Source organism: Neomonachus schauinslandi, chromosome 2 (assembly GCF_002201575.2).
Source record: "Neomonachus schauinslandi chromosome 2, ASM220157v2, whole genome shotgun sequence".
Classification (NCBI taxonomy): domain Eukaryota; kingdom Metazoa; phylum Chordata; class Mammalia; order Carnivora; family Phocidae; genus Neomonachus; species Neomonachus schauinslandi.
The window spans coordinates 20,575,840-20,589,246 of NC_058404.1; the positions used below are offsets into that span (position 1 = coordinate 20,575,840).

Sequence of the window (13,407 nt, forward strand, 5' to 3'; positions counted from 1 at the left end):
TCGGATGCTTAACCGACTGAGCCACCCAGGCACCCCAAAACTAAATTTCCTAATCCTTAGGAAATTTACAAATAGGGGATTCCTCATTTAAGTAAAAATGTGCTTCTTTCTGGCCTGGTATGTAAGTACTACAAAGTAACAAGCATTTTCACTTTTATAAGCTTAAAACTTAACTAAGAACATAAGGCTTATACACTCAAGAAAATCTGTATCACCATTTGATCAAGTGCCTTGAGAAGTTACAACAGAAAATAGCTGCATTTAGTTAAACTGAACCACGAAGGTGATGATTTAACAGCAGCCTCAGTGAAACAGCAGATTTGAGCTGAGAGGGGAAATGAAGCTGCCCACTCTACATGCCTTAGGTAGGTGACGTTAAAAAAAAAATGTAAACACCTCTCTTACTTTTCTGTTCTACTCTGTTGAGGCGTACACAGGTTCTCAGATCCATCACTTCTCAATGACACGGCCACGGGCGATGTAGTTTCAGCTAGACCCTGCCTCCTCTGATGTTCCGCCATCAGCGCTTCAAGCTGCTTTCTCCTCTGTCGTAGCTCTTCCCTTAACATCTCATGTCTTCGCATTTCTGACCACAGCTATTATTTTAAAAGTCAGAGTCGAGTTAGTATAAATATCTGGATTTGTTTTAGCCTTTAAGACTAAAATACAAAGACTTCTATTCTCACTCTATCCATTTTACACCAAGATATCCCATGGTGAAAATAGCATTTTCGTGATAAATAAGAAAAAATTAGGCATTAATACTTAATGAAAGCAGTGGCCAAATATTTAGAGAAAGGTATAATGTTTTCTACAAATCACATATGAATAAAAGGCCAAAGAACAGGTCTTTCTAACTGAAATGACTGCTGTTCGCTGCAACTATCTCTTAAATACAATTCTGCCAAATATTTCCTAATAATTTTGAAATTATTTTGAAAAGATCCCAAATTAATTACTTTTTGAAAAAATTATTTCCTCCCAACTAAAAGACACAAAACAGACTGCATTCAAAAACATGTTTCAAAGATATTCAGTTTTCCTTAAGATGTGACATAAGACTTGGGAACAACAGGTACGATATATAATACCTCGTTATCTACTACTGAAGAATCTTCAGGCTCAAAACCAGATTTGCTTGTACTGGTTTCATTTCCATTAACAGCTGGGGTTGAAGTAACAGCTGGGATATATTTTTTTGTGGGAAAATTACCCGCACTAGTGGCTGACAGCTAAAAAAGGATTAGTAAAAACCATTATGAGGAATTAGAGCAATTATGTTAATTTCATAAAAGCAGTTATTTTACCATTTCTCTGGGGGCTCTAGTACCATATTTAATTTTTTATTATCAGACCTCAATTGCCATTATGATCCAAAGAAAGCCTGACATAAGAAAACAAAGATGAAAACACAGAGTAAAGTGGATGAGGAGCAGCCAAGCCTCAAGAACAAAAGAGACAAGAGGGATAAAATGCTACTGTGGAAAATTTCATATACTCAACCCAACTCTCGTATATATTCTTCCGGACATCAGACTAGGGAGAAGGGAAAAGGATTAGACAAAGTAGAAAAGGTTAAAAGTCTAGGGGGAAAAAAAAAAAAACTGTTACAGAGAAACATCATTTGATTTGTTTCCCTTTCTTTGAAAAAACCCGAGGAATAAAGCTAACCAAAATATTTTAAGAAAAATCTCAAAAAGAATTGGGTGTTTGCTCTCTGTGTTAACTTTACTCCTACTCCTGATTACCTGATATGGTCAAAGATTACTCATTCTCTGTTCAGTCCCAAAGGGTACTACTTAATAAGCAAACTACAAATATTTTACTTAATTTCTTTAGGTAATTCATGATGGTTTAAGGGCTTTATTATGTAATTTTAGGCCAATAAAAGATGGAAGTGCTATTCCCTTAAAGGCAAAGCTGAAAACAGAATATTTTAATAGTTATGAACATTCATGTTCTGAATCTAAAGTAGCTAGCCCAACAGGTGAAAAAACAGAAGTAATCAGAGTCAATTCCTATGTGCTATCTTTCATAGTGTAAATGTACATCCCTAACCCGTTTCATTAGTTCATCCGTTTTATTAATCCTAATATTGATATGAATGTGTCACCTCAGTACTAGAAAAGGTAAGAGTACTTTCCAATGACATTAGGTTTTAAACATCTTTTTTCATACAAACGGAAAGAAAGTTCCTAATTACCTGTAAGTCAGGACATGCCTTCTGCAATGCTTGAATTTTCTCTTGAATCTCAATCAGTTTCTTTCTTTCTTCCTGCAATTGTTTGAGTTCTCTCTGTTGCTGCTGTAGTTTAGCCTCATAAAATTTCTCTCTATAATTAAATTGACATTTGCAGACTCCAATAAATCTGATAGCATTAAGCATGACCTAATATAGAACCTAGTCAAGTAAGTACCTCTCTAAAATAAGCACTAAATTTTTATTAAATGAAGCTCATGAGCTTAACATACCTTGCCTTCTCATTTATTCCAGCATCTTTCCGTGTTTTATTGGCATTTCCTCTAGTATTATTTGCATTTTGTTTGTTGTCTTCTTCTGCTGGGTAGAAATCATCCAAATTTGAAGTATTGGTAGAGATAACTCCACGATCTGCTGCATCATCATCCTAAAAAGCATCATTAAAATAATCTTGAAATCTAAAGGCATTATCCAATTCAAAGCTTAAATACCACTATTCTGTAAAATTTACATGACATAAAAATTAGAGCAGTAGATTAAGTACATGATTTTTAGAGAACACTGAAGCTCGTCCTCTACCAATGACAGGAAACGAAGTACTAAAACAACAAAAAAGTACATTTATAATCTGAGCTGCCAATTACCCACTAATGACTCATGTTAAGTTGCCTTTTCTTATCTTGACCAGATACTGAGCTATTAAAGAACAGCTTTATACAGAATACGAAAAAGATCAAAAACACATCATCAGATATGGGAATTCTTGATACTAGATAATTTTTCATAGAATGTAACTTTTTTTAAAGATTTTATTTATTTGAGAGAGAGAGAAAACACGTTAAGTGGGGGGAGGAGTGGAGGAAGAGGGACAGAATCTCAGGCAGACTCTGCACTGAGCAGAGCCTGACGCAGGGCTTGATCTCACAACCTGAGCCAAAACCAAGTCAGATGCTTAACCAACTGAGCCACCGAGGCGCCCCTTAAAATGTAACTTTTACATTAACGATTTCAAATAATCAATGTGCAGTCCACTGTCACTTGCTTACCATTTTCTATTCTCTCACTTTGGTCTTTAGTTTGCCAAACCAGTGCCAATGACTCACAATACAAAAATGAATGAGAATATCTCACATCTGTCATGACTAATGGAAAAACAACTAAAGTTCTCAGCTTCCTAAGGGTAGGTCCCCATCTACCCTTAAAGGTTAGGGGTAACCTTTAAGGTTGGGGTGAACTACTACATTTTTAAAAAAACATTTAACTCCATATAATTTTATATTTACTCATGCTTTCTCTGAAGACCTCAACTGAAACTTAAACCTTTGGAAATATCATTCTAATAAAACCTTAAAGAGTTAGAGCTGACTCAATTATAAAACTGGGTAGACAATTTTAAGTTTGTAGATGGTGTTATCTGGTATTCTTATTCATCTAAAAACTAGCCTAATTCATTCCTAATATGGGTAAGAAGATGGAAAAGAAACTGAGCTGGGATTCAGGAAGAGAGAAGCTATAATTATGAGGCCTTTTCACATAATAAAAAGTGAAAAAATTAAAGTACAAGAAAAAAATACAAAACAAATCTGCCTGATGTTTCAGAAGGCAGTGAGAAGGTACCTGAACAACTGAGTTATCAACTCTGATGTTTAAAGTAAGTGACTCAAGAATTATTGTTTGAACAGTCTTTTGAAAAAATCAAGCAGTATTTACCTGTACCATAGCAACAAGATCTTGCAACTGTCTTAGTTTCTGTTTTGCAGCCATAAGTCTATTGATCTTCTGTTCAAATTCAGCATCTTCGGGAGCCTCATCAACCAGACTGCTCCTATGACTAGTTAATGAAGCGCCACTGACTCCCTCATCTTCTGCTTCTTCCTCTTCTTCTTCATCATCTTCACCTTGTGCACCATGAATCCCCTGTTCTCCTTCTCTATTATAGTGACAATCTGCTAAAAGCAAGTATCAATGAAATCAATAATTTAATAAATTTAAGAAGAGTACTAATTAAAGAAAATCCACTTCAAAAAAACAACATGGCAAAATTATCCATCAATAGTCAATCATACCTAAAGAAGGAGGCATGTTCAGAGCCCTTATGTTGGCAGATCTGTTGTTAATTTCACAATTAGAATTAACTGATCTCCCCTCTCTATTATTAGAAACACACTGAGCATTAGAATTACTATTTACTTCATTCCAAGTGGCAGCTACTTGTGGATTTCTAAAAGAAAGAAAACAGCCTGAAGTTATTTAAAGTAAAAAATTAAAAATTAAAAATTAAAAATCAAAGTTTTAGAACTGCTGATAAAATAATTCTGAACTATGAACATCGCTGGCTATTTCTCCATTTAAATTCATACTCTGAATAACTGGCTCTTGCTTTTCAAAAACTTCTGCTCTTTGGAAATTTAAGAAGAAAAACATCCAAAAAATCAAAGTTACACCTAAAAATAAAGAGGCAGGAAAATGTTAAGTTAGATACTTCTTATGACTTACTTGCATGTGATCTTAACAAACAACAAATTTACCAAACTACTGTACTCAGTGCTTCTCTATTTGTTTTTCTTCACAGGGCCAGTAAGATTACACTGGCCAAAATAGTAGACTTACGCAGACTTACAGGAGAAAAGCTTAAATAAAAAGCAAGTAGCACTCTATTGAGGTTTTTCTGCTCCATATTAGAAGCATTTAGTTAGGAGGAACACGTTAGAAAAACGAACTTCCAAGTTCTTACCGAATGTTAGTAACAGGTTCAGAGTTTTCATGTTCAGACTCGTATTCTGACTCTTCAGTTTCTTCATCTTTTGTGTTTTCATTTACAGCATCTGTCATCATATCCGATGTTTGTTCATAATAATGAACCAATTCTCTTAGTTCATTCAATCTCTTTCGAACTTCATTTAACTTCCTGATAAACAACCAAAATGTATATATAATAACTATTTTAGCAAAATAAAGCATGCAGTATTTCCATATAAAAGCAGCCAGCATGGACAAAATTCAGACCTAGTGCAGTATCAAGGGGTGTGACTATAAAGTTAGGAATTCAATTTCAAGGATAGCTTACTCAATATCTCATCACTCCATTTTCTTATAATCTATTAGAGACAAAGGCATTAAAAAAAGCAGACTTGGTTTCTTAATAAATAGTGAAGTACTAAATATTCAATTTAAATACTACCTCTCAGGCAAATCAGGGATGCAGACACTATTAGACATTTACAGAAGGTTCCTAATCTGTAACACACAAGAGATCTATAAGGTGTATAATATGTTTACCCCAAGTATTACGTTTATTGAGTTTCTATTAAGTGCCAGGAACACTGCCAATGTTTTTTAATCTGTAAAATACCTTTATGAACAGGTATATTATCCCTATTTTGCAGATGAAGAAACAGAGGCTTAGTGAGGGTAAGTTATTTGTCCATGGTCACACAGCCTTGTAAGATAGAATATCAGGGCTTTCTGACTCTAGGGCCTGGGCTCTGAATTTAGAATCTTTTGAATATAAAAATCTTTTAATGCAATCCCACCTATTTCTAATCCTTTAGCTAGAAAATGGGAATGCATCAGCTCACAAAAATTACCTGTATTACAATGTCACATTTCTCTTGGACAACTCAAGGGATGCAGATATAACACACACACACTTCTTCTACCACCTCTTAAGAATATTTATATTACGTAAATTCAGTTTTTCCAGAATTTTCAACAAAGAAAAAAAACCATAATTTATCCCCATTATTTAATTCTATTCTATGTAAACAATATTTGTAAAAATGTTTTACTGGAGTTTTTCAGTTGGATTTAGATGTCCTTCATTTTCACTCTCATTCTGAGAAACTAGAGAAGCAGGAGGATAAGGAACAGATGATGTGAAGCTATTGGATTCTCCATTGACAACTGGTGCTAAGCCTACAGGAGCAGAGGGAGCTGAAGTTGTACTCTGATCCACACTTCTTTGTGGAGAGGCTGAAGAAGGCACAACTACCAAAAAAAAAAAAACCAGTTACCATAAACAAACAGATATGGAATCAAACAACACTTACTCAGTTTGCTTACATATAAAAATAAAAAGTAAAAATCATTAACATCTTACATTCTGCAGCTTTAAATTTCAGAAACGTAAGTGTATAATAGCCAGGCCACTTATTCAACCAAACAGACTTAGGGGGAAAAAAAAAATAAAAAGGAAAGACAAGGTGGAAATTGACAAAAACTATTATATTCTACCTTAAAAAGTAACCAGTATATTCTTTGATAAACCTGATTCTAGGTTAAGTTAAACAGGGCAAATGTGGGGCGCCTGGGTGGCTCAGTTGGTTAAGCGGCTACCTTTGGCTCAGGTAATGATCCCAGGGTCCTGGGATCAAGCCCCACAATGGGCTCCCTGCTCAGCGGGGAGTCTGCTTCTCCCTCTCCCTCTGTCTGCTGCTCCCCCTGCCTGTGCTCTCTCTCTCTCTGTCAAATAAATCAATCTTTAAAAAACAAAAACAAAAAACAAAACAAAAGAAAAAAACTTAGGGCAAATGTGTATGATGTACAGCATCTACAACTCTTTACAACCCTAGGGGTTTAGGCCCCAAAGAATGTTCTAAATCCATAGCTCAGAGTAATTTTATCTGGTCTCCAAGATGGAATTTTCCTTGTTCCAAAAGATAAAACAAACTTAAAGTAACTGTAGTACATTCATACCATGAAATACAACTCAACAACAGAATTTTCTAATTAGATGATGGCTTATCTTCTATAGTCTTTGAACTATATGTTAATTACTTTTCTGTCCACATGGATTAAAGATACCTTATGCCTTCAAGGAGAATGAATGAAGATTAAGGATCTTTGCACTTCTCAATCTCCATCACTTTAAAACTACTGTCATTTATCTCTTTCTCACAGGGACAACCATCATTTGTTGCTCACATTACAAATTGCTACAACTGGTTTCCAGCAGTCTCTTTGCTCTATTCCTTAATAAGTTCAACCTTTTGCTACTGCTTTCACAGTTTCACAGTGTGAAAAAAAATCATTTTTTAGAGTCATCAGTAGGCAAAGTGCTACTTTATCATGTATATAAAACTGACCACCGGGCCTTCAGTACAACTTTCGAATTTTAAGTTTTTCTTAGCTGTGTCCATCTGTATAACATAAGCACTGGGGGGGCATGTGGGTGGCTCAGTCGGTTAAGCGTTTGCCTTCAGCTCAGGTCATGACACCAGGGTCCTGGGATTGAGCCCCATGTTGGGCTCCCTGCTCAGTGGGGAGCCTGCTTCTCTCTCTCCCTCTGCCGCTTCCCCCTGCTTGTGCTCTCGCTCTCTAATAAGTAAATAAAATCTTAAAAAAAAAAAATAAGCACTGGGATTAGGTTATACTCTAGAGGAGGAGAGACTAGCAGAGGTCTGGGAAAAGAAAGGAGGATGTTTCAGGAAGAAATACTAAGGTTTTTTGGGGGGGGGGGATAGCAGAGAAATAGGAGATGGGTAAAGAATAAGGAACAGGGACTCCAGAGATGTTTTTCCTATCCCTTGTCTTTTCTTTAATAAGACAGCACCTGGAATGTTGAAGAATTATGACCAGCTGGAGTTGACCCTACTGATCAGTTTCCCATGCTAGAGCTCCTACCACTGTTTAGGTAAGAGGCAAAGACCAGGCTTGAGAAGGTGTGAAGACAGCAAATGAGGACTAGTAACTGGATCTCAATCAGACAGAAGCAAGTAAAACATCTTGCAGCAGAAAAGGTGGTTCCTAAAGTGCAACTAGTATGACTATGCTCTTCCTATTCCTCCTAAGTGACCATATATTTCCAAAAAGTTATAAACTTTTCAGTTTATATAGTCTACGTTATAAACTATATGTCATAAATTTTTTGCACTAAACCATACATATGTTTTTCATGTCTTTTTTTTATAAATACTTTCTAAATCTATTCGATAGTTTTTAAATCAAAGTACCAATCTGGATTAGTTTTCCTTTAAGGGAAAATGTGAATATGCTAAAAAAATCCAGGAACATATGTTCAAGTATCTAATAGTTTACCTTCTCTTTTTCTTTCCCCTGAATTAAAATCCTACCTATTTTTCAAGGCTTAAGTTTATTCTTTACCTTTACTGAATTATAGGAACAGATCTCCCATCTATTTGTTATCATCGCATATTGACTTGTTACTTAAAAACTATCCCCACGCAGGGCGCCTGGGTGGCTCAGTAGGTTAAGTGACTGCCTTCGGCTCCCGGGATCGAGTCCCACATCAGGCTCCCTGCTCGGCAGGGAGTCTGCTTCTCCCTCTGACCCTCCCCCCTTCATGCTCTCTCTCTCTCATTTTCTTTCTCTCAAATAAATAAAATCTTCAAAAAAAAAAAAAACTTTCCCCATGCAAGTCCTATCTCTCTTCAAATATTGTAATTTTCTTGAGGAAGTATGAGTTCATTCATTCATTCACCAGATATTTACTAAATTAAATATTGCATGCCAGCACATATACTCATGTGTCCTCTACCTAATACTGCTGAGCCGGCTTTACTTACATGATGAATTGTTCAGATGTTGATCTCGAAGTGTATGAAGTTCTCCAAGCAGTTTGTCCATTTTTTGTTTCTTTTCCTGTAATACTCTCATTTTGCTAAAAAGTTGTACTTTCTCATCAGGTAAGCGTTCTGAAACTGAAGGATTCCTGCTCTGGGAAACCTCCCTAGTTAATGAAAGGCTTTCCGCTTGTCTTCTATTGTCTGGAACAGTTGGAGGCTTATTTAAAATAAAAAAAAAAAGACGATCAAGGCAATGAAAGGTTTGATTCTCATTTTAAAAACACATAAATACTCTTTATAAAAAGCAATAAATATTTGCCTAGATTGTGCTAGTGGGTAAGCATACGCCTTTCCAATTCCCAAATCACATACTATTTCCTGATGTGCCACTATAACATCTATATGGTTTTATGGACACATATTACTACGCAGTGGTCTTGAATTCACTGGACTGAATTACTATCTGGATCTAAATTAAGTGCTAGAAATGTCTTTATAAGCCTTATATAAACTTATATAAACTTTCAAAAATCTCATTCTCTCTCTTGCCAGCTTTTTACAATCATCATAAACTTTTTCTTAATCTATCAGTTTTTCCTAGCACTTCTTTCCTATGATCCTCTATTAAAATTTTCAAAAATCCACTACGGCTTAGGAAATCATAAAATGAACACCACTGAGCTTAAATTTTAACACTTTGCCACATTTGCATCAATTTTTTTTAAGAGAAATATAACATTACAGATATAACTAAAGCTCTATACATACCAACCCCCAATCTCATTACTCTCTCCAGAAATAAACACAATTACCATCATCACATATGTTTATATATTATTGTACCTACATAAGATATACATCCTTCATGCATTTTTAAATATTAATCAAGCAGTATCCTTCCTAAACTCGTGTTTTTCATTTATTAACTCTGGCTCATTTACTGAACTGGCTATAAGATTTCACTCTATGCATATATCATAGTTTATTAATCCATTTTCCTGTTTATGGACATTTAGATTGTTTCTAGATTTTTGCTATTGACAAAACCTGCCATGAACATTCTTATATATATAAGAACGTGTGAAGAATTTCTCTAAGATGGGGCATTTGCAGGGTCACCAAAAAAATGTGCTAGATATTGCTAAATAATTCTACAAAGTGGTAGACCATATTCATTTATTTTTACCTGGTCAGCAGACAGGAGACATTGAATCTTCATACTCATTACAGTGAAGAGGTAATAATTCACCCTTTCTTATTCAAGGCCCATAGATTGAAATTTTGCATTTAAATCATTACTTACAGAGGTCACCAAATTGTAACACTTATTAATTCTGAAATTAAACTTAAGAACTTTCTCCAAAATTGTCAGTAAAATATTTAAGGACATAGATTCAAATATAACTTAAGCTTTAGAGGTTATGACCATAAAGAATCTTTGAGAGGAAAAAAGAACATATTATCTAGTAGCATTCAAGGAGAAAGTTTCACTTATCACTGCATTCAACTTAGATTTTCCTCTAATTAAGTGTTTCTCCAAGTATACTCCCCAGACTACCAGCAGTGGAATCACACAGTGGGGAAGCCCACCTCAAATGTATGAATCATACATACTTTGGGAGTGAGGGAATCCCAATGATCAGAACACTACATTTTTATTTTATTTTTTTTTAATATTTTATTTTTTTTAAACAAAACACCAGGTGATATTTATGCTACAGTGAAGTTCGGGAACCACTGGCTTAATTAATATGATTTTAAACTCAACTATACTAAAAAAATTAAATTACCTGAGAATCACGAAGCTGATTATGAAAACGCTGAATTAAATCATTCAGTTCTTCATTTAGTTCAGAGGTGATACTAACTCCAGATAGGCTACCTGTAGTTTCTGTTACAACTGGAAAGAAAATTAACAACTATTCATTAAAGCAAACAAATAAATACACTTTTCAATTTCTGAGAAGCTAAAAGTAAATTCGGGGGGGGGGGAAGGAATTTTAAAAAATCTTACCTAATTTAAAACTAGTTAACCCTCAGATTTACCTCCCAAACAATCATTTTAATAGAAATTTCCATCTAGGGGCACCTGGGTTGCTCAGTCATTAAGTGTCTGCCATCGGCTCAGGTCATGATCCCAGAGTCCTGGGATCGAGCCCCTCATCGGACTCCCTGCTCCGCGGGAAGCCTGCTTCTCCCTCTCCCACTCCCCCTGCTTGTGTTCCCTCTCTCGCTGTCTCTCTCTGTCAAATAAATAAGTAAAATCTTTAAAAAAAAAAAAAAAGAAAGAAAGAAATTTCCATCTAACCTGAAGACAAAGGGACACAGAAAAGTCTAATATAGTGATTCATCTTTTTCTGTCCCATCACTCGAGGAGGGATACTGCTACATTCCAATTAAGAATAATGACTCAGTGGAATAGGGAGAGGACAGGCCTATCAGGTTGGGTTGGGGGAGTGGCAAGGGAAAGTGGTTAATCTGAAAAAGTACAGCTGATACTGACAGGTCTAAATCCCCACCTCCCCCAAACAGAATCAATGCTCTAATACAGGGGCTGGCAAATTTTTTATAAAGATTCAGACAGTACATATGTTAGGCTTTGTGGAAATGGTTTTTGTCTCAACTACCCAACTCTGACATTGCAGGGAAAAAGCAACCACAAATGATACATAAACAAACAGGCATGGATATGTTCCATAAAACTTTATTTTAAACAGTGGGCCAAAGCCAGCTGGCCATAGCTTGCTGACCCTTGCAGTAGAACAGATTATTTACTGAAGTAATTGCTTGTGATACAATGCAGACTACAAGACCATAGTTTTTATCTTCCTACGGCAGTATTCCTGAGGCAGTATTCTGAGGACAATTTTGATAACGGGTTACTGCTCTACTACCCAACCACACTGTGCTTATCCTTTCCAACTCTAAAAGAGACACGGGCTATAAACTGTTTCTGTTTTAAAAGAAAATACTAGCTTTTTCAAAGAGAAATTAGAATTTCAGGGCTAAATAGAATCCCTTCAGCCCTGAGTTAAGTGCAAACTCTATTTTGAAAAGGAAGAAATTACAGTGTAGATTACTAACACACACTGCTAGTTGAGTAAAGAACAACTCTTTCCCACGACTATTACTTAGCCTCGCTTACATACCAGAATATTAAATACTATCATTCTGGTTTTTCATCAGAAATCTCATAAATACAAGAGAAAATGTTTTAAAATTACTACCCTAAAATTCTTTTTGAGATAATATAAAAAATAAATTTAATCTTAAACCTTTGTTCATTCTACTCCTGGTGTCTGCCTCATTATACTTTAAAGAAACAAGTTCATATATTCAGAAAAAGAAGACCTCTGACCTAAAATTCAAGAAATCTGATTTTACTAATATGTCATAGAAGTATAGGCAAGTCACAAACTCTGTTAGAGCTCCTTCTCTCCCAAATGAGACTAAGAAAAAGCTCTGGAGACTAACCTACAATTTTGTGATAATCAAATGAGATGATATAAACGTTAAGTATCTGAAATAACATCACCACCACAGGCATTATCTCTGAAATCTAGAACTTGAAAAATATTTAAAATACTTTAAAGTCATTAGCCATTAACTAGTATGTCATTGTTTAAACAAGTCATTAGCCATTAACTAGTATGTCATTGTTTAAACATTTTGTTTTATTCTAAATTACCTATTTCCTAAATATAAATGTAAAAGCTAATGAATTCTGGACTTTACAAGGGAAAAATGTGTTGAAAATGTATATAATTATTACTGCACATATTATATATAATATACAATTATGTAATTATTACAAAAGAATAAGTTACTTGCAAGTCATACAGTTCCATATGAAAATGCAAAATTAAATTATGTATAGCAATGATCAGAGGGCTAAGCCACTGGGCTAGGTGTGGATAGCAGCATAAATTGAAGAATAACAAGGTAACCTCAGTGAGGACCTAAAATAGAGAGCCTACAGGAAATAAATTATTATTAGACTAGGATGATAGACTAGAAAATAGACCTTAGTTTTACTGAGTTTTAATAGGTAACAAGCTGTTTTCAACTTACTGAGAAATTAAACAGGTTTGAAGTGATAAAACAAACTATAAAATTAGACTCAATACTAAAGAATTCAATACAATTTCCACCTAAATGATACATGGGTATGAAGGAAGAAAGAAAAGTGAAAAAAACGTTTCTGAGTCTCAGGAAGACTATATATAGAATATAAATACCGTTCAAAGGAACTGGTGTATACAACTGGGCACCTAATTGAAATAACAGAGCTACTACCAACATTAGAAGCTAAAGAAGCTCTACAAATTTATGCATTGTCTCCCTTAATGTTTTGACCTTTCCTTGGTAGGCAAGACAAGTATAGCAATCCCAGATGAATAAAGTACAAAAAGTGGGGGGGGAAAAAAAAGAAAGGAAAAAAAAAAAAAAAACATTAAGAGCCCTATCAGTGTGAGGTACAAAAACAGAACTACAGCCTGTCCCTTTTACCTCTTAAAGGTACTCTCTGATGAAAAGGAGAGCGAGCTGGCTGTCTGCCCGGTACAGTATGATGGCCAGGAGTTGTCCCTGCAACCTCTTCTGCATAACCAGAGAAAAGCAAAGGACAGGGTAAGCCTCATATGTAGGTTTCTAAACTAGTCAATATAATCAAGACCTGATCAT

The 13,407-nt window shown here is 35.1% G+C and overlaps 1 protein-coding gene across 3 annotated transcripts in view; it reads right to left on the minus strand.

Moving 5' to 3' along the window:
* The window catches only part of PCM1 (pericentriolar material 1), an 80,403-nt gene that overhangs the window by 44,570 nt on the left and 22,426 nt on the right, over positions 1-13,407 (minus strand). For 2 of the 3 annotated variants that reach the window (XM_021694209.2, XM_021694206.2), the window contains exons 4-13: positions 10,515-10,624; positions 8,725-8,941; positions 5,989-6,187; positions 4,935-5,108; positions 4,267-4,421; positions 3,911-4,146; positions 2,473-2,627; positions 2,204-2,333; positions 1,092-1,232; positions 406-596 (exon numbers count right to left, since the gene is read on the minus strand). In XM_021694209.2, the coding sequence (XP_021549884.2) occupies positions 406-596; positions 1,092-1,232; positions 2,204-2,333; positions 2,473-2,627; positions 3,911-4,146; positions 4,267-4,421; positions 4,935-5,108; positions 5,989-6,187; positions 8,725-8,941; positions 10,515-10,624 (1,708 nt within the window). The remainder of the gene's footprint in view (positions 1-405; positions 597-1,091; positions 1,233-2,203; positions 2,334-2,472; positions 2,628-3,910; positions 4,147-4,266; positions 4,422-4,934; positions 5,109-5,988; positions 6,188-8,724; positions 8,942-10,514; positions 10,625-13,407) is intronic. The other variant, XM_044912825.1, reaches the window with a different exon arrangement.